Source organism: Saimiri boliviensis, chromosome 1, assembly GCF_048565385.1.
Source record: "Saimiri boliviensis isolate mSaiBol1 chromosome 1, mSaiBol1.pri, whole genome shotgun sequence".
In the NCBI taxonomy this organism is placed as follows: Eukaryota; Metazoa; Chordata; class Mammalia; order Primates; family Cebidae; genus Saimiri; species Saimiri boliviensis.
In genome coordinates, this window is record NC_133449.1 from 83,004,120 (window position 1) to 83,026,542 (window position 22,423).

At 42.0% G+C, this 22,423-nt stretch overlaps 1 protein-coding gene across 5 annotated transcripts in view; it reads right to left on the bottom strand.

Annotated features, from left to right (window-relative positions):
- The window catches only part of EML6 (EMAP like 6), a 298,470-nt gene that overhangs the window by 128,506 nt on the left and 147,541 nt on the right, over positions 1-22,423 (bottom strand). For 4 of the 5 annotated variants that reach the window (XM_074400077.1, XM_074400066.1, XM_074400057.1 and 1 more), the window contains 3 exons: positions 17,123-17,308; positions 15,410-15,545; positions 788-989 (listed from right to left, as the gene is read on the bottom strand). In XM_074400077.1, coding sequence (XP_074256178.1) covers positions 788-989; positions 15,410-15,545; positions 17,123-17,308 — 524 coding nt within the window. The other variant, XM_074400081.1, reaches the window with a different exon arrangement.

Genomic DNA, 22,423 nt, shown 5'->3' on the forward strand with positions numbered 1-22,423 from the left:
ACCCAGAGGCAGCAGCCATTTAATCGACTGATCAGTCTCTTCCTCTCACACTCTCTCTCTTTCTGGCCTGTCATTGAGCATATCTAAATACTAAAATACTGAAATTGGGATAATATTCATCTCAAACCTTTAAATCATATGTTCAGTCCCTTAATAGGTACAAAAAATACTGGAAGCATAAGTCTTTGTGCTCATTTTACCCAGTTGTGCACTCAAAGAGTAAAAATGATCCATAGCAAGAAAGCTGGAGGCCCTGAGAAAACTATTCTCTCAGGCCCCATGACTCTCTGATCTGATGATGTGGTTCAAAATTTCGTCTGAGAATTTCAAAAGAAATAACAGTTTACTCATGTGCTTAAGACAATTTTGAGAATCAGAATTCAAGTTCTAATGATGATGAACAAGAGAGTCTCTAATGAAATTGTAAAATCTCCATGCAGTCCCCTGCAGAGGACCCAGGGCATGAGGGGACAGTATGATTTCATCACAGATGAGTGTGCTTAGCTCTTACGTCTCCAACTAGAAAGAACTGTAAGCCAGCCTTACCAATATTCATTGTATTTTTCCCTTCTAAAAACATTTTCATGATTTGAGAGGCGGCCAAGAAAGACAACAGCAGCAGCAAAATGCCAAGAAACCCACTTGTTGAGCTACGTGTCTTAATGTTTCATTTGGAGACTGTGTGGTTCTGTTCACACTTTATCCTTCTATTAATAAGCACATTTGGGCAAATAAATGCATCTCAAAGAAGTCAGAGAGATGACAGTGGCGGCCGGTGGGGCCTCACCTGACAGAGCGGTCATCGCTGCCTGTCACAGCCAGAGGCTTCTTGGGGTGCAGGGCCAGAGCCCAGAGCTCACCCTCGCAGTGGCCCTGCAGGATCAACATCGGCTTGTCTCGCTCTCGCACAATCACTTCAAATATCTCACTGTCCTGGGTCCCTGCTAGAAGGCGGTCTGCTTTCCAGCACACGCTCCGGATAGAGAGGCCTGACAAAAATAAGTAAAACAGAAGCAAATCTTCACACTACTCACCAAAAACCAAAAAAGCCTAAAGTAAATACCCTTTAAGCAGGATAGTATCAAAAGTGACACATCTTAGAGTCTCCTGGAGATGGAAAATAAACTCTGCCACCATTCTGTGTTATTTCCTTACAAGTGTTGGATGTTTCTGCTACCCCTCGTGATCTAGTTTGTGAAAAAAAGCGGCTGCTTTTCCTTGACTTAGGATAACTATGTAGAAAACTACAGCAGGATTGTGTTTTTTTTTTTTTTTTTTTTTTTTTAAAGAAGCAGGATCTCACTCTGTTGCCCAGGCTGGAGTGTGGTAGCACAATAGCTCACTGAAGCCTCTGGGCTCAAAGTGATCCTCCTGCCTCACCCTCCCGAGTAGCTGGGACTACAGGCATGCAACACCATGCCTGGCCTAATTTTTTTCTTTTTTGTAGAGATGAGGTCTTGCTATGTGTTGCCTAGGCTGGTCTTTAACAGTAGAATATATTTTAAATACTGTATCTTAAAGTAAATATAAGATGATAAATTGGTCTTTATGAAAACCTAAACTTCGAAATAATTTCCTTCCTTTAGGAACAATAACATTGTGTTAAAATTATATGTGAGTGATACTACAGAACAGCTAATTATCATATTAGGCAAGTTTAATACATATTTGATCAGAATCTAGATACATCCTACTGAATAGATACACTGTGTCTCAGAAATATGCAAATGAAACTCCAATTTTAGTCTTAAAATACCATCAAACATTTATCAATGAAGATGCTGTTCTTCACCAACTTGATTTATGGAGTCTTCTCCAAAAGCAGAGTACTCCTTTTAAGACCATACCTCCATCTCAGTAGTAGTGTTTCACCCTCCCTAGGAAGGTCCTCACTTGCCCAAGTCTTGATCTCTTGGATTGTTTGCAGTCTATTCCGTTCCTTAACGGGTTTGTTATTTGCTTAGGCAGTGAATGTTCTAATCCGATTTAGAAATACAGAAGCAATATCACTTTTCTAACTACTTTACAACAAGGTGAGGATGTGATGAGCTCCGTGTTGCCTCCCCAGCAGGCATTGTGTCTCTGGGATAGAGAGTACCAGAAGCTTGAGGACCCGGGCTCTACTCCTGCTCTAGGCCCAACTGGCTAGACACAGGAGTGCTCCTTGCTGGGGACCAATTTTTCTCCCCTTAAGATGTAGAGCATAATTATGGTGACCATGTAATTTGTCATTCCAATTAGAACACCTTTTAAGTGTGAGAGGCTCTAAAACTAAATGTACATAATATTTTGAACTATCTAAGAAAGTAGCTTTCCTATGTTGAAAGACCTAATAAACAGTTCAATCAAAATATTTGCAGTTATAAAATTCTAAGACCTATTTACTGCAAAATGAAAAATCCAGGGCAGAGAGATGAACACACAGAGTATGGAGGATTTTTAGGGCAGTGAAACTATCCTGTAGGACACTATAATGGTGGAGACATGTCATTATACATTTGTCAGAACCCACAGAACGTACAACACCAAGAGTGAACTCTAATGTGAGCTATGGCCTCTGGGTGGTAATGTCCAGTCAAGGTACATTCACCCACTGGAACAAATGTACGACTCTGGTGGGGGATGCTGATAGTGACAGAAGCTATGCATGTGTGTTGCGGGTGGGAAGGGGTACATGGCAAGTCTCTGTACCTTCTCAATTTTTTTCTTAACCTTAACTACCTTAAAAAAATAAAGTCTATTAAAAAACAAAAAACGGCCAGGCACCGTGGCTCATGCCTGCAATCCCAACAGTTTGGGAGGCTGAGGCAAGTAGATCACTTGAAGCCAGGAGTTTGAGACTAGCCTGGCAAACACGATGAAACCTCCATCTCTACTAAAAATACAAAAATTAGCTGAACGCGGTAGTGTGGGCCTGTAGTCCCAGCTACTTGGGAGGCTGAGGCATGAAAATGACTTGAGCCTGGGAGGCAAAGGTTGTAGTGAGCCAAGATCATGCCATTGCACTCCAGCCTGGGTGACAGAGCAAGACTGACTTAAAAAAAAATCCAAGACAAATACTAAGCCAGTTGGGATGCTGGGTGAACAGAAGGGGTAATTTGGGTTATATGGACACCCTAACTGTAATCTTCATCTTAATCACCTCACTGTGGTCTTGAGAGGATCCAAAGAGATAACGCTTTAAGTAATTTTTTCTAGGCACAAGGCTTTAAACAAATACTACGTGAGATAACTCTTACTCCTTGCTCTGAATTCATTGCTGTAGGTCTTGAAACGGCAGGAGAAAGCACACAGGCAGATGTATTATTCCCGCCAGGAGGAATAGAGATACCTTGGCAACGCTAGCTCAGGGTCAATCACTCAAAATTCTCCACTGCAAACATCGGGATGGACTTTCAAGGATGAGAAGGACAGATGTATGGTGAAAGCAGTTAGGATGTTACTGCAAGCTGACAGGGCATGCAGCTCAGCTGTGGAGGACCACACAGCTTTGCACCCACGATCCTGTTGCTACTGGCCCCCCTTGTCCTGATCTCTTTCCTGCTCTGCTCTGGGTTTCATTACCACTCATGAGTCAACATATTCCTGTTTTCTCCCTGGTGTTTCTCTCAGCTCCTGCAGGGGCTTGGCGGGAGGGGCTGAATTACTTGTCTCCCCAGCAGGCTTGCATCGTCTACAGTTTTATGACACAAGCGGTTTGATGCTTTGTTCTTCAGCATCATGAGGAAGGAAAGAGAGTCTGTGGTATTTCACCGTCAGCAAAAAACAATCTACTTTTACTGTATTTATTGTCTGCTTCCTCTAAGTAGAACAGAAAGGTCTGTGAAGAGAATTTTGTCAGTTTTATTTACTGCTGTATCCTCAGTACCCAGCACAGTGACTGTTACGTGGTAGATGCTCAATAAAGATTGCTGAGCAAATGAAATAAAACATCTAAATCACAAACATTTCTTGAGATGCCAAGGAATAAAAGATACCACCCCTGTTAGTAAGAACATTCAAAGAAGGGATCTACTCATTCCTTTATTCCAGAAGTTTCTATTCAGCATTACTCTGTGCCTGACACTGGAGCTTAACAGTGAACAAGCTGGGCGCCTGCCCTAATGAAGCTGACATTTTAAGAAGGGGTCAGGCATATGTAAGCAGATATCCATGCACCAAAAACCCACGAAAGTAATGCAAATGAATGTGTATACCTATATACACATACACTGTATACACATATAGACATATACGTTATATCTCTTAGTGACATGTTATATATTTTGACTGTTGTTGAATATTCAGATCCCAGTCCTTTTGTAATGCCTTTGATTGTTTTAAAGACACTGCCCTTTTCCAGGCAGGCCTGGAATCCACATCTTCACTGTAAGCCAGAGCACACCAATTCTCCCCAAGGCCTCCAACAGCATGTCTGCTCTCACAAGGCCAAATGACTTGCAAGCAGAAATTTCTCTCAAGGACCTGGAGCTCTATTTGGTCAAGCATATATTTATGCTGTATTATAGAAAAGATTTAATGTTGTATTCTTCAGCATTATCAGGAAGGAAAAAGTTAATGATATTCCCACATCAGCAAAAACAGAATAATCCACTTTTTTACTGTATTTATTGTCCTGCTATTTTTAATCTTATCTGGGGAAACAAATTCAGCAAGGAAAAAAACACTACTGCAACAACCCACCACCTGGAATTAAATATCAACATTAAAAATACATATATCTTGTCATCTCGTCTTCCCCCCGCCCCACCCACATTGGAGTTTCCGTCTTTTGCCCAGGCTGGAGCGGAATGGTGATCTCTGCTCACTGAGACCTCCACCTTCTGGTTTCAAGTGATTTTTCTGTCTCGGCCTCCCGAGTAGCAGGGATTAGAGGCGACTGCCATCATTCCTGGCTTAATTTTGTATTTCTTGGAAGAGACGGGGTTTTACCACATTGGCCAGGCTAGTCTCAAACTCCTGACCTCGTGATCCACCCGCCTCAACCTCCCAAAGTGCTGGGATTACAGGCATGAGCCACTGCACCCAGCCTATCTTGTCTTTTAAAAAATGTTAAGAGGCTCAGGAACAAAGATGAACCTTCCAACTCAGTCCAGACTAATGAACCAGTCAAGTCACATGGCACTCAGTATTTTTCAGACCACATCCAGGGAGCTCCGGGATTCCTCAGAAGGGTGCCAGGGTCCTGGCAAGGAGAGGGCCCGGAAATGGGACAGCAAGAGGCAGGAGTTTGAGGATCCCACAGCTGCATTTCCCTCAGCACCACACGATCTCTGATTTCACTTGAAAAAGGGTTCCACGGAACTAACCAACATAAGGGCAAAGCTTCACACTTAGCAAAGGCAATGAGGGTAAACTGATAGGGATTATTTCTGGCTGTGTATGGGTGGAAGGGAAGAGAACAAGAGAAGGATTTGCTACATATTTTCAGGGTTTGCAATATCAACTTAGTGAGCTGTGAACATTTTCTCTCAGAGAACTGGGTCTCTCCATAAGTATTCAGTTCTTTAAACAACCGTCTTTTGTCACATCAGACAAGTCAACCTCATGGGGTCTGTCTACCAGGTGATAGATACAATACCGCATCACTCTCATTCCTAAGATAACCATTTTAAATAGGAAGACATCAGTAGATCAAAAGCTGTATTCATGCTTTCTACTAACATCCTATTTCCATCCTTTTTAAACCTAATTGTTCTTCTGCATGCAAGAGTGGTAAAGAGAACCACACAGTCTCTTCTGGGCACCTGCTGGTGAGACTTGGTGAGTGGCATATCCCTGACAAAGTTCTGACACTAATTCACTTCTCCTGTCTAGCCAGGCTTTGTTTTTACTTCTGACACAAACCCAGAGAACAGAAATATAATCATGATGTCCCAGAGGGGCTGGCCAGGGAAGCTGCAGCATTGGAAGATAATGAAATTGTCTAACACTCCTTTATATTCTGCTCTAGGGTCAGAGAAAGATAAGCTAGTATTTGGAATATGGTTAGAAACCCACCAGTAGTTAAGAGAAACGGGAGAAACCATCCTAATTATTTAAAACTGCAGAAGTTATCTATTCTGGAGAAAAACACATCTTTGTTACTTTTGATGGTGTGAACTGAAGGCATTTTACCACAGGGATGAGGTGTCCACATTTCGACACTATGGCCTGTGCCACTTGTGACAAGAAATATGGTTTCTCTGGCCTGTGCTTGGTAGAGAGAGCCAGCAGATGGCAGTAGAGAGCAAACCACCCATCTAAACCAAAAAATCCTCTAACGGCAAGACCAAATTCTCACTAGTCCACAGCCCTGAGTTTATATTCAGACCAAAGAATGGAAGCAACATCCTTCCAAACCCCTCTGCTACAGTCCTGAAGCCTGGCCATGGGGAGATCTAGTCTGTGAATATAAAATTGGACTGCATTACTAAGAGACATTGCTTATTTTCTACCACTAGTTTATTTTGAACAGTGAAACATGAACTGGATTTATACCCCAGCCCTTCCCAACTGTGTGACATAGTAAGGTATTTAATCATTCGTATCATCAGTTCCTCCATCTGTAAAGTGGAGATATTAGCACTCACACTTCATAACATTGTGAAAATTCAATGCAACAACACTTGACCCAGTGTCCGGCACGGAATGAAGGAATCAATCAAAATATGTTATGCTAATATTTTAACCTGCAGGGTTTTGTGCTTTGCAGGATCTTTTTATTAAGTTCACACCTTAGCACAGAACAACTTGCTATACGTATGATCACATCCAAGCTCCGTAAGGCGTCAGTGCCAGGAGCTATGAAGACGTGCCCATGGGCCTTTCCTAGAGTCTCTCAGTTACTTTGCCCTGTGTTACAACTTAGTTTTTGTCATTTGCTATAATTTTGATGTGCTAGCACTGCAAACTCACAGAGGAAAAGACTATGTTCCAACGCACACAGATTATAAACCATTTAAGAAAGAAAATGCCTTTTTCTCCTCATTATTTGGCCCAAGAGGGGAAAGCTGAAAGCAGAGAGAAGCATGTACTTAACAGTGTTCTTAAATCTTGTGTTCCAAGGCCTAATACGGTAAAGGCCCAGGCATGTTGTTCCCAACTCTTACTCTGCACCAGCATCGATAGAGAGAGCATTTAAAAGATACCGAGGCTTGTGCCCCTTCCAGAGACTCCTCCCAGTTGGTCTGGAGTGGAGCAAGAGTATCTCCCCAGGGCTGAGAACCACTGCCTGCTCAAGCCATTCTCCAGCTAGTATGTTCTCACAGGTCAGAGTGTTGAAAATTCAGAATGCCTGGCTGGTCTCAGTTGATTCTAACACAGTGGTTCTTCAGTTGCATGCTAGCAAACTCTACCCCACTGGATCAGAAAGCCCAAGGATGATAAGCAAATGGCTAAAAAGGCAGTAAAACCTCTGCGAAGTCGACTTTGAGTCAAACAAGCAAGCCCGGCAGGTGGGCAGCAAGGATCCTCACCGACATGACCGAGCCGTGTGTCCACTGGTGCCCATGAGTGCTCAGGAGGTGGCATTATCATTAATGCCAGGGACAGCACCAGGCCCTCAATGGGGCCAGTAAATACGCCATGAACCGATGAGGAAATAACAGCATAGCAAGTTTGTATTACTTGCCTAAAGTCACAGAGCAAGCAAGCAATAGGGAGAAAAAAAATGAGGCTTCAGGCAGTTCAAGTGTGGAGTTAATACTCTTCCCCACAAAATTATTTTCCACCTCTGTGAATGTATGCCCAGTACATGGTACCAAATATAAAACAAGACAAGGTCATGGCTGTCTCCTGTAAATGTAACCTTATTAAGGATGCAATACCAAGGAGTGCCTTGAGTGAGAGCAGTAAAAGGTAATAAGAGCAAGAGGGAGAGAAAGAGTAACCTCACCCAGACTTAAGAGGGAGTATTGGGAGAGGGTGTGGAAAAGACAGCAGAGACCTTCAAAGCCCCCTGCCCTTGCAGCCCCTCAGGAGGGGGTGGCTGAGGTCACCTAGGGAGCCTGGAGCCTGAGCACAGGAGCTCTGGGCCTTGCAGGGGTTTCTGATGTTCTAAGGGTAACGCTGGAGACAAAGTTTGGAAATGTGAAAGAAATGCAGGAAGGAAGACATGCATCTCCCCAGGATTCATAAACAGATGATTTTGGAGCCCAGTACAAAACAGAAGTGTGGGGCCCCTTGCTAAAAACTGATTAAGAATTCCAGGGAAGTGACAGCAAAGCACACAACCAACCGCAGGGCCCGTCTGAGCACAGGCCCTGTGTGACCACCTGGATCTTGGCCTGAGAAGCCTCCCTGCCAGGGGACCCCTAGGGGAGTCGGAGGATTAAGTGGGATCCTGTGCGTAGAGTATGCACCACAGAGAGGGCATTCAGCACTGGCCCTGAATAGCGAAGTCAGTCGCAGGGCTGGGGCTGCCGGTCATCCTCAGTGCAGACTGCCTATGACCTGCTGCTCCCGTTCATAAAGGCTCCCTGCCTGAGAATCTCCAGCAGAATTCATAGGGAAGGTTTCTTTTTACAAAATCTCTGCTTATTTCAAAACCCACTTCACAGGATCCAAAATCGTATACCCACAGGAACTGTGAAAGATCCACAAAGCCTAGTGAGACATCAGAGCACACAGCCGAGCCCATGGTCTCCCACCCAGGGAGGGAATCCACCTAGGCTAGCTTTTACATAAGGCTGGCTCAGGAGTGGTATTTACAGAGGAATTACTACACAGCAAGCCAGGCTGGCGGCCCTCTATCTGACACATGTGGAGCCTGAGCACACAACGCCACCGCGTCTCCTGGCTGCAAATCTGTCTCTAGCTCCTGTGCCACATGCCTCTGCAGTGTTCCTCCTCCTTCTTAGCAGAACAGTGAGGCTGAAGGGCATGCCCAAAGAAAAACGGCAGGCACACAGGAAGCGCAGTGACAAAGGCAAGAGGTGAGTAATGGAGCCACCTGCAGGACCAGAGAATAGGATGTGCTTATTTTGGCATTGTAAACAAGGGTGTTCTCAGGTTTGAGAGTTCATCTTTTGGATGTTCTCTGCAAGGGTTCTTGCAAACAACACTATCAACATTTGGGGCCGGATAATTTCCTGTGGGGTTATCCTGTCCATTCTAATACTTTAGCAGCATCCCTGGCCTCTATCCACATATGCCAGTAACAACCCTATAGCTGTGACAATGAAAACTGTCTCCAGACAATGTCAAATGTCCAAAAATCACTCCTGGTGAGAGCTGCTACAGTAAATGACCATCACTGTACTCCAACGAATAAACACAGCAATAAACATGAACAGTGGGAAGAATAACCTGGGCTCCCACCTCTGATCCTATCCCGCCCCAGTCTGCTCTCTGGCAGAAGAACTAAGTGGAGATCTGACCATATCATGTGACTCCCTGAATCTCCAAGACCTCCTATAGCTGGCCCTTGGAATGCAAGCTTGCATGCCACCAGCTGACACAAAGAAACCAAGTTATCTGTTCCTCCTTCCACATCCTCATCACTTGCACTCCTCCACAAGGCTCCACACTCCAGCCCCATGACACACTCTTCATTCATCTGACAGCTACTTCCAGGACTCCAGCACACACCAGGCACATCCTTAGTGGGTGGGAGGCATCAGTGAACAAAGATCCTCACCCTTGTGGAAACAGACAACAGCCAAGAACGTAACACTGAAATGATACTGTAAGTTATAAGGTGAAAAGTAGACCCGGGAGACAAGGATTTGGAATGCTTGGAGTGGTGGAGGCAGAATGAGCTATAATTCTAGAAGTGGTCATCAGGACAGGCTTTATTTGAGCAAAGGTTTGAAGGAGAGGAGGGAAGTAGTCATATAAATTCTAGCCAACAGTGTCACTGGCAGAGGGAGAAGACTGGGAGGGCAGAGGGGAAAAAACAGCCAGGGCGAAGCAGAGCAATGGAGAGGGGTGCTGGGCTGCCATAAGGACTTTGACTCTGGGTAAAGTGAATCACTGCAGGGTTTTGAGGAAAGCAATAATGTGATCTGGCTCACATAAAGTTCAAACAATCCTAGCTGCTGTGCAGAGGATGGTGGTTGAAGCAGGTAGGTAAGTTACAAAGCAACCGCAGTATCTGTGTGAAAGATGGTGGTGGCCCAGACCAGGAAAGGGGCAGTGGAGATGGTGACAAGTCTAAGCAGGGCATCTTGTGTCCTGGAACTTCAGCCTCCAATTCTTGCTCAGTGATTCACCTAATGCAGGATCTTTCTGGATTTGGAGTGTGTAGTCCACTAGACATAGCAACAATGTGTGATGGCAGTTGAAAAAATGAAACAAAATAAAAAACCACACATCTCCCCCCACACCTAAAATGTAATCCTGACTGAAGTCTACTTTTCAGAGCTTCCTATTCAGTTCCTAGGCACAGGTCTGGCACTTAGATGTTTATTGAGAGGACAAATAATAATACATCTTATACTGTGAGAATAATTACTGGATTCCTTTAGATAGAATCATTGATAACCATTAACTCAAAGTGTTTTATTATTCTAGAAGTAATTCATTTTGGTTGATGGACTTTAAGAATTCATTTTGGCTTTTCTTGCCACCACTACAAGCTATTTAAGCTTCATTATTTTACCCAGATCATCAATGTGATTAAAAGTAATCACACTCAGCATGCACTGTCATAAAGGTTGGTGTGAGGTATGAATGAGTGCCCTCAGCCTATAATGAGCTTGATGCAAATGACCCTGGGCCTCATTCTACTCATCCGTGAAGTGAGGGAGGTCCCCCCATTTACGCTTACATCCAGGGTCTCTCTCAGCCTGAAAATTCCAGAATTTTACATTCACTAAGATGTCTATTGGAGGACAACCATCCCATACAGCTGAAATTCTATGGTGCCAGGTGCATTTTGGCATTCAGAAAAATTTGCATTTCAGACTATCCAGCAGGAACTGGGGCAGCACCTTGAAATTACCTATTTCTATAATGAAATGTATAAAGACACCCAACAGCCTTATATCAGGTCAAGTTTTGCTGCCAAATTAGCTATTTTTAAAATCTTCCAGTATTCTGAACTTTTTGGCTTATCAGAATTGCAGATGAAGGATCCTGGGTGAATTAGATTGCATGTTGCTAGAGAAACTTGTTTACACCCAGTCAGCAAAAATCCAGTAACTCACAAAAGATACACAAGTCACTGATGCAAAGAAAACACTACAATTCCCTTCACTGAGGGATGGGCCTCTTCCTCATATGAGGGAGATTTTCTTTGACTAATCCTTGAGCAGAAGGGAGGGAGCCCCGAGAGTCAGATCTGACCCTAACCGATTCTTTTTGATGTGAATTGACCCATCTCCAAGCTGATTCACTGTCAACCTAAAGTGGGGTTAATTGTTTTTACTGGAAGTCAAGTATCCTAATTAGCTCAAGCTACTACAAAGATGTATGAGAATTGATTAATAATGTCACTTTATTATAAAGCCGTATCATTTTTTTCTGAGGTTAGTATCCATCTTAGTTCATTTTAAAACTTTTGGATGGCTAACAGTTAATAGTTATTAGAAGATGCAAATGTATGCAAATCTTACAAAGATTTGCATTAAACAACTTGGAAATTGTCAGATTCATTTTGTAAATCTTCCAGATATCTACAGGGGGAGCAACAGAAGTCTTTACAGGTAGCACACTAGGTAATACCCTCAGATTCCTCAACACTAGGGAGCAGCAATTTCTTAATTTTCACTAATACTTTTAAATTTATAGAACATAGGAAATTATCTATACCATGTCATGGGAACTGGGCCATGGCCATGATTAATTCTCTTGCTAAATTTGTTTAGAGAACTATTTGGCTATTTGAATAAGATGAGAAATCACTGTATTTCCATTGAAATAAATTTGAGTGTCACTGTTTTACAAATAGCAAAAACACAGAAGAAAGCTCATTTATATCAAGATAGTTCTTATAAAATAAAACTGTTATGTCCAAACTCAGATCAAGGAAGCTTCATGGCCAAACCGAAGACAAGGAAGTCTAACCCTGCTTTGACCGAATCTGTTCCTTTCAAATATGCTTGATTCGTTTCAGTCAAAGAAAAGTGGAACAGAAAGCGGAGCCTTCTTTGAGGGAAGCGAGGAGGGAGTGGCAGGGGGTGAGGAGAACACCTGGCCATCTTCTGTTCTTTTCCCATCTTTTGTTCTTTTCCCACCCTCTTTCCTTCCCTTTTCCTTCCCTCTTCTTTGCTCAGCTCTCTGCTAATGTTCAAAGGACTAAGGCTATCGTATTGCCTGGCTGAAAGGGAAGTAAATAGCTTCCCGGCTGAAATAGGCCAGAAGGCTATTTACTTCTTGATTACTTTTATCTGCTCAAATCCTATTGCTTTTAATTCCTCTGCTTGTTTTGGGTCTTCTACCTTACTTTGGCTTTGGGCATTCCTCCACAAGCCTTCGAGAGGCTGTCACATCACAGGATGGTCCAGGAAGCCGGCCTCCAAGACCATAGGAGGGCCAGTTCTGAGAGTCTCTCCCTATTCAGAGCTGTGGAAAGTAGCCCTGGAGCTCAACATTCTCCTTCCTTGCTTCAGTGGAATGATAGCACTGAGGCCTGGCCGAGTGCGACAGAGTCCCATAGAGGGCGATTCACAGCAAGTTTCCCCGCATGGCCCTGTCCACACAGGCTCAAGAACTCCCTGAGCTGGGAGCAATGGGTGGGCCAGACTTTGGTTGTTACCAGTAATTCAAACCAGGAGGCATTTCTTCTTTTGATATTGCATGTATGTTGTTTTTTCACTGAGGGCTGGAATGAAGGCCAGCATCTCTTTTGATGCTTGATGATACACAGTGGCCTTTAGTGATACTGTTGCCCAAGGTGGGTTGAGGGGGTGAATAATTTTAAGTGAGTGCTCCATGGGCAAAAATTAAACCCCAGCATATTAAACTCATTTCGCAAACATTACTAAGTTTAAAGAGAAGTTTTAAAAAGATATATGATCAGTTTAAAGTAAAATACTAAGCAATTCAGGGTACTGGTAGTCAGCAGCAATTCTGAAAGTAAAGACGTCATCTGGAGCATCCACACTGTGGGGCCGGCGAGCCGAGCAGTGCCCTCTTCACTCTCCTAGGAGCTCCGTCCCAGCCCCCAGCCCCTCTCTCATGACTCCCTTGGACTCCAACTGTAACACGATCCATACCATCCTTTAAAAGCAGTCTGTCCCCACAAAACGCTGGCTACTGCCTTATTAGTAAGCCATCTAAAATGCATGCCAAACCCTGATAAATGCCAAGCCCAGGCAGCACAGGGCACATCCTACGAGGGGCAGGCAAGTTTCAGGTTCTCAATGACCACTGTGTACCACCCAGATCTGCTTTCATCTTGGCAAGGGTGGGGTGGGAATCTCAGACTGATGTAGGATGGAGGGCATCCCTGACTGTCCTGACTGTGGACGGGAGTTGGCTGTGGAGTTGATGTCATCAGTACAACACCTGGTTACAGAGATCCTCATTCAGGACTGGTCCCTGAACTTTCTCCCAAGAGAGCCTGGCTCAAGGACTCAGTATTGGGCAGAAAAGCACAGCAGAGTAAACCCATGGTTTCTTCCCTGATCCCCATGCTTTAAAATTTATGCCTTAATTATGTGATACAAGTTTTGGATGTGTTAAACGGAGTGACTGCCAAAAAAGAGCCATCAATTCTGGTTGGCACTCCCCCATGTTTAGGCAGTTTATGGTCGCTAATCCCACCTGGCAAGTTGACTCCACTCTCAAAGTACATGTTTTGGGTTCTGGTTTACCTTGAAAGATACACCAAGAAGTTTCATGGTTCAGGGTCAAACATTTTTGGCTACTGTACATTTTTTTTAAAAAACACATTGCTCTTATGGGTATCTGCCTGCTTGTATCTGTTGGATATATTTTTTCTGGATCAAGTTTCACTGGCCCATACTCTATGGCAGAGAAGTTAAGGACTTTGATTATCTCCTTGTCCCTACATGGAGGCAGACACCAAATTCTACAACTTCCCATGCCACCCTCTGTGCCGAGTACTAAGAAATGTATGCACACCAGCATCCTGAGCCTCCAATGAGAAGACAACAGTCCAACCCTGGATTTGTTGACTTAAATGTACATTTTTGTATTTCACAGATACCTATAGCAGCTGGCCTCCAGGTATTAACAGAAGTACAATATCCAGCTCACTTCCCTGTTGCTCAACAGTTAGAAAAGTTTTACTGCAAACAACACTATTTGAGGATGGCCTGAAGGATATGCAGTTTACGCTATCATCTCCCAGTTCTCTGAAATCTACCCAAGGCCGGCAGAGAGCACTGTGCACTGCCACATGATTTGAACTACGGAACAACCCTCCGTGGCAGCACCGCCATTAGGTCACACCAGCAAGGGGCTTCATGAGGAACAACCCATGAGAGACAGCTTGTTCAGGCCTGTTGAGGACTTTGAGCCTGATGTCACAGGGTCTTCTTTAACAGATGCTCAGGAAAGTTCTCCCTCACCTCACTGAAAAAGACTCCCCTTCATGAGAATAACGGGCAAGTTTTCATCCTGCAGACCCCGTGGCTCACAGTCCTGCATCCCCTTGCCCCGGCACTAGCTGCAGGAGCGCACCGGTGGGCGCCAACAGAGCCTCCCAATCTGTGCTTAGCGTGTTAGCAGCGCTAGGACTTCAGCTTGTCTTTCCAATTACGTTTTCCTGTTTAATCTCTCTCAGCCGCAAACTCTTTATGTGCCAAAAGGTAACAGGCCCATCAGGAAAATTTTAAAAGATGTATTGTATTCTGATATATACACCCTATATACTGTGAGAATAGCTAACAATTTGAGTGCTAAGTGTACTTTGCAAGTGTATTTAGTCCTCATTCTAAGCATTTTGCAAGTATAGTTAATCCTCATGCAACTATGGGAGGTGGTGCTAGTATTATCTCCATTTTACAGATGGGAAAATAGATGCGCTGAGTTTGAGACTGACATTCAATTTCTTAACTCTCTCACAGGTAAAACAAGTTTGAACCCATGCCATGTGACTGTCAGCCCCTGCTCTTAATCCCTACTATCTAAAGTATCTACTACTTTAACGCTATTTTTAAAAAAATAATTGGTCTTATTTCTCCTCTCATTTGTTTTCAGAGGCTGGGCACATTCACTTTTATGGTAACCAACTTGTCCAGAGCTTCTCAGCCTTGTCACTGACAATCCCATCACCTGAAACCTCAGCAATTTCATCAGAATGCTTATTTTGGCTACGGCATTGCTGGTTCATACAGATACATTTGTGCAAATCAGGAAAAAGGACATCCATTTACTTTTAACATAGTTTTGATCTTCTATTCAATATATTTACATAAGCTGCCTTTTAAAAATAGGGTACAGAGAAACAAATATGAATATAGAACTTCACAATGTATTTCACATCCCAAGTTACAGGTAAGCTTAATAAATATATTACCTTTATATCCTTGTTCTGTCTCCCTGAGATCAATTTTGGTTATTGATTTGAAATCAGTGTCCCATAGTCGTATACACCCATCTCGCCCACCAGTGGCAAAGCCTTCTTCACACACATACATGCTAAAGATTCCAGCCTGTTGATTAAAATAGGTAATACTCAATGCTGCAATCATCCTAAGTATGATGAATACAGTTGAATGTGGATTTTAAAACATAACAAGGGGCAAAAACAAAAATAAACCCCCTTGTTCTCTATTGAAATGCTGACAATGGACCAAGAAGCCATTCATAATACTGTTCATCTCAGCTACATTAAAAAAACGTAATAAAGCAAACTAGTTCAAGTGCTCTTTTACCACTACTAAAAATATGGTAGTTTATTTTTTTAATTAAAAAATATAATTAATGCAGATATGGGAATCATAAATTCTTTTATGTGGTAAGTGGCCCTTGTAGAGAAAAGACAACTATGGAGGTGTCTCATGTAAGTTGCTGCCTAAAACAATTAACTAGAGATATGAGGCTAGAAACAAACACTTTTATAAGCACAAAAGCACCTGAAATGTACCTCAGTGAGCTCACAAAGGTATCACTTGAACCTAATTGAAAATGTGAATAGCATTTGTGTTAGCTTGTTAAGCATCATTTGAATTTTTTTCACAGGGGAAATAGTTTCATAATTTAAAGATGCTCTTCCACAGGAAAATACTTAATTTGGTTTGTTCAAAAGTGCTGCAAGAATATAATGTTGACATAAGATCCAGCGTAAAAAGAAAAATTAGGTTACTAAGGCAGCTGCTTTTATGAATGAGGACAAATACTGACCTCTTAAGAGCTGTTTCATAATTAGTAAAGCTAAGAAAATTCATCTGCAACATACAGTGAAAGATCTGAAATGTCATAGCTCTTTCTAAGAGTTGCTTAAACTCTTCCTGATATTAAAGGTATAGGGAATCAATCTGGAGGTGACAAGCTAAAGGTTTGTTTCCAATAACATCTTTACCCAATTTCCATTCACTATGATAGGCTTTATCTTTTACATCATCTTCCCATTTGTAGAGACAATTTCATCATCTGTAGATACAACTATCTTTTGTGTCAAAAGAGAGCAGAGTGGCAAGAAGTTTGTCCTTGTTCTTACAGAGTAGACCACCAGAAGGTATGCAGTTATCAGTGGTCTCTGACTATATCTTAAGAGCTCATGACACTGATGTGGAGGTAACACACTGCACCTCAACATGAAGAATGAGGAAAATCTACCTTACCAACCAATGTAAAAGTCATAGTTATCTACAACTTTCTTGTTCAAATTATGGGCCATTGATGAGCAGCAGTGACATCATCCCAGACCTATGAAGCCAGAATCCGCATTTTAACATGATCCCCCAGAAAGTGATGGGCATACTGAAGCTTGAGAAGTGCCTATAAGATGAATCTGATGATTAACTAGTTCTAATGTTCCATCAAACTACCATGGATGATTAACACAAATCAAGCAATTAGTAATTAAGGTGAGTGCTAATCACTTTATATGCTTTTGAAATATATTTTCCTTTAAGTGAGCAAATATAATTTAGGAAATTGTCACAAGTGGGGAGTGTTCAGCAGGGTCCTCTGATTCTAAAGCAACAAGGGAAAAATACAGGGAGGGAATTCATGGTCTTACCTTATTTAGTAAATCACCCACGGATTTCCACGTGGTAATACTCACACTATGTGCTCCTTGAATGGTGCGGACTAAATTGAGCCCTTTCCAGACATAGATGTCACCATTTAAAGCACCAGAGTAGGTGATGTCTTCTTTGGCACATGCAAGGCAAAGGATGGTCTGAAGATCCCCCGTTTTGCCAAATATCCCTCTTTTTGCAGTCAGGGCATTTCCACACAGTGTCCAAAACTAGAATGTAAGTGATAAAATAGATCCCCAAGATAGAGTATTCTGAGGTATTGCATTGGTGTTTATTTATGCTTCAGAGCATTCTACATAATTTGCTCTATCCAAGCTAGACACAAATAAATTAATTTGCTTTGCTGTAACAGAGAACCACAAAAGCATTTTAGCCAATTACTAGAAACATGAGAAAAATCTATAACAACACTTTTAAAAACTTTCAAATTTCAAAGCTTTGTTCACTGTTTAATGGCGATTTAATAGAAGACAATGTTCTCAGAGTTGGGATATAGTGGATGAATCATGTTTTCGCTTAATTTTTTGTCAAGTTATAAAACTAGTATAAGTTCATTGCAGAGAGGTTTAGAAACACAGATTAAGTATAAAAAGGAAAATTATGATGGTCTATAACTTCTGGTTAGCAGTTGATATACTACGTAGATGTTTTTTTCTTTTTTCTTTTTTTTTTGAAAGAGTCTCACTTCATCACCCAGACTGGAATGCAATGGCACAATCTCAGCTCAATGCAATCTCCACCTCCTATGGTCAAGTGACTTGTGCATCAGCCTCCTGAGTAGCTGAGATTACGGGAGATGTGCCACCAAGCTCAGCTAATTTTTGTTTTTGTAGAAGAGGAAGGATTTCTCCATGTTGGCCAGGCTGGTCTCAAACTCCTGGCCTCAAGTAATCTGCCCACCTCGGCCTCTCATCTAGGTATTTTTAATGTACCTGTATCTGGAAATAATTTCTAACCTTACATGTTATAAATCTTCATTGCAGAAATGTTACTTAGAAATGTTTCCAAGTAAATTTCCATATAGCCAAATAATTGACTGGATTTTTCAGTGTTAAGTTGCATAAAATGTGTCCATCCTGCAGCAAACCACACACATAAAACTTCAGCAATTTTTTTTTTTTTTTTGAGACAGAGTTTCACTCTGCTGCCCAGGCTAGAGTACAGTGGCACCATCTCAGTTCACTGCAACCTCCGTCTCCCAGGTTCAAGCGATTCTCTTGCCTCAGACTCCTGAATAGTTAGGACTACAGCCATGCACCACCACACCCAGCTAACTTTTTATATTCTTAGTAGAGACGGGGTTTCACCGTGTTGGGCAGGCTAGTCTTGAACTCCTGACCTCAGGTGATCCACCCCCTTTGGCCTCCCAAAACATTGACATAGTTTTAACATATCAACTAGAATAACCTCACTGCCCTTGAAATAGCCCCCCTCTCAGTTTATAAAGGCTACTTGCATATGCTATTTGACCCTATCAAAACCCTTCACAGGCTAAAGTGGACAGTACTGTCATCTCCATCTGGAAGGGAAGAAAAGCAAACAGAAGTAGCTCACTGAAGGTAAGGGTTCAATGGGGTTCGAAAAATATTCAAATTTTTATATTTGCCTTGACAACTTTGAATCTAATGCAGAGACAAATGAAACAATGAGATAATTTTAAGGTAGCATATTCAGACTGTATCCAGGTGGCAAGGAAATTCAAAGGTAGAGAACTAAGTTGAATTGAACAGAAGGAACAACAGTAGGATTTGGATTTGGATCAGTGGTGAGGAAGAAACTGCATCTGGATTCACAGGAACAGGATGGGATGAATACACGTGGCAGGAATGTGGTGGGTAGGAGAAAATTAATAACAACCCTACTATTTTGCACCTGCAGGAGAGGAAAAACCATGGTCCTCTCAGAGTAGTTGGGTACTGGAGGGAAGAGTTCTGGGATGGCTATACCACCAAGATGGCCAGGATTCAGGCAGCTAGGGGTGAGGGGCCTGTCCTGTGTGTGCGTGAGAGGGGACTGGGGATAGAGGGATGCCTTAGCAGGAATGAAGGGCAGATAAGCAATGAAGGGTCAATATGGGACTCTCTTCTCAGAAAAAGGTATCAGCTCTGGTCACTCATTTCTTTGGGTATTATTATTAATGAAAAGGTGTTAAAGTATATATTAAAAGAATAAAGCAGCCAGGTACAGTGGCTCCCACCTGTAATACCAGCACTTTGGGAGGCCAAGGCAGGAGGATCACTTTGCCCAGGAGTTAGAGACCAGCCTGACCAACATGGCAAGACCCCCGTCTCTACAAAAATAATTAGCCTGGTGTGGTAGCATGTACCTGTAATAAAGTTTTTTTTTTTTTAAATAAAGAATAAAGAGATCTAGGAAAAAGCTAGTTAGGTATAAGCTTTAGAAAACATTTAACTTGTAACTCTGAACCTGAATGAACTATTAAACGATTACTGGTTGAATAAACACGCCAAAGAACTTGCTGCTCATGGCAATGCTTAAGGCACTCATTTCCCTTTCTCACTGCACCTCGTCATGCATAACAGTTAAAAGAGTAATTATTGTTTCCTTTACCTTTGGATGTATACCCCTGGCCTGAAATATCTGAACATTTCTAGACAGTCACGAAAAAATAGAGGCCATTATCTGCAGACTTGATCTACTTAAGTTTTTTGACAAGTCACCAGATCAGATGGTATAAGGCCTACATGAAACATTCCAAATAGGCAAATGATTCCCTAAAAAGTATGGTATTTTCTGAAGAAAATGGCACATACCTGAAATATTATCTCTTTTTGAGAAGCATTTCCTACTTGGAAAACAGTGGCAGTTTAGGGTAGTAACGCATCATTAAACTCACATCAAATGAGGAGACCTTGTTTCTTTTCTCCAGTCTCTACCCACATACCGTCATGCAAACTTTGTTAGAACTGGCAGGTACCTTGGTTTCATCTAGCACTAGGTAGTCCCTAAAGTCCCTTCTGTTTCTGGCCAGAGACGGCTCAACAGTATTCACAAACCTGGTAGGCTCATTTGCTATAAAACCAATGAAGCGGCTGATGCTCAACTGTTACTGTTGTTCAAGCATTCATTTCAGATAATTGTAATTTGTCTATTTGCCAAAACATAGGAGATTTGCAAAGCCAAAAAGGATTTACCCTAGCTGCACACATTTCAGATGCAAGTATAAATAATTCTGTATTTTAGTAGAGATGGGGTTTCCTCATGTTGGCCAGGATGGTCTCAATTTATAATTGGAATCATTGAATGCTCGGGTATGTTTTTGGGGGAAAAATGGTGGAGGAATCCTGGTAATTGAATATAAAGAATACAGAGAGCAAAAATAATTTGTTGAAGCCTGCTTAAACGTATTATATTTATTTCTAAACAAAATTAATAAACTATTGCTAGGTAGACATTGAAGATTTTTTAATTTGAAGTAAAATGTTTTTATTCGGTTAGAAAAAAATGTCCAAATCTTCTAAGACAATTAAATTTAAACAGGATAAGCAGCTCTTCTTATTTTCAAATAGTTTCAGAAATTTTGTCTCTGTTTTTCTGCTTTTAGAATTTGCCAATGTAAAAGTTGGAGTTAACCAAGGATAGAGAGAGATAGGAAGAAATCTGGAGAATTCTACCAGTTAAGTAGCAAATCTAGTTAGAACCCAATAAATATAGGGTTTTCTTTTAGAAAAAAGTTAAGGCAAGATAGCTCACCTAAGAAATAATTTCTCAGTGGAAAGCACTCTATAGAAGGAGCCAGAGGCTGAACTTTAATCTCACCTCTGCCACTATTTTGTGTGATCCTAGAAAATGAGGAAAGAAATTAACACTGGGCCTCTACTGGGTTCTAGTGTTTAATGAAATTATCTGAAATTCAGGAGGTAGTGATCTGTCTACACACACACACACACACACACACAGACACACACAGACACACACCAGAGAGAGAGAGAGAGAGAGAGAGAGAGAGAGAGAGATTGATTGATTGGGAGGGAGGGAAGATTACATGTAAGAAATTCAGGTTGGGTGCAGTGGCTCACACGTGTAATCCCAGCACTTTGGGAGGCCAAGGTGGGTGGATCACAAGGTCAAGAGATTGAGATCATCCTGGCCAATATGGTGAAACACTGTCTCTACTAGAAATACAAAAATCTTCTTGGCATGGTGATGCGCACCTGTAGTCCCAACTACTCGGAAGGCTGAGGCAAGAGAACTGCTTCTGGTGACAGAGTAAGACTCCATCTCAAAAAGAGAAAAGAAAAAAAAAAAATTCAGCCTCAGGGAGATTAAATGGTTTGCCCAGAGTCGAATAGAGGTAAACAATCAAGAATCAAAGTCAAATTACCCCCAACCTCGCTAGGGTCTTGGATTTCTTCGAGGTGGAGTACAGGATGGATGGTGGCTCCCAAACAGAAAACCACCACAGCCTAACAGAAATCAGGATCATCACGAACTCACATGTTTTTTTACTCATGGGTGAAACAACAACCGTTTTCATCATATTTTAGTCTGATCAGAAACTCATGTTGGCAGGTAGCATATCTGACTAATAAAACATTGCTAAGCAAACAATTAATGGATAGTTTATTTGGTGGCCATCATCTTTCAAAATATGTGTTCCCTACAAAAACTATATAATAGGCTTTTTGGTGATAAAAACACTGGTAATCTTGGAACATATCATGAGCCAAGGACCCTCCCAGTTCCCCATTCCCGCACTTCCATGGGTAACCGACGCCTCTCTTAACACCGGACAGAAGCACAAGCCTTCCCCTAGTTCTGCCTCCAGACCCTTCCTACCAAACTCACCCACCCACGGAGGCTCAGCCTAAGCAGCATCCCCATCTCGACAACATGCTTCTAAGCCAGCTGGGATCTCATCTTCAACGACACAATGCTTTGATTTTACCTTTCTTACAAAATGCTCTGTCTTAATGTTTTAATGGTTAAACGTCAGGTAAATTGAAAGAAGGGTCTGTTTTTGTTCCTTCACCCTACTACGAACTCAAATATTCAAGTGAATGAGTTGAAAGTAAGGTCTGTTTTTGTTCCTTCACATAGTACAAACTCAAATATTAAAGTAAATGAGTTTTTGGTCTTTCAGGTGTGCTGTACCAAGCCCAGAAGGAGCCTCAGCTGCTGCTAATAAAGCAAACTACCTAGATTTCAGGTGACATTTTCCTTGGTTAAAAATACACACATCAGGGCTTGGTACAGGATTATTAAATGTTTATGAAGCCCTAAAGTGTTGGTGGAATATCTTATACTTTTGAGTAGTGGAACCTTTCAAGTCTTATCTTTTTGTTCTCTACTTTTAAATTATT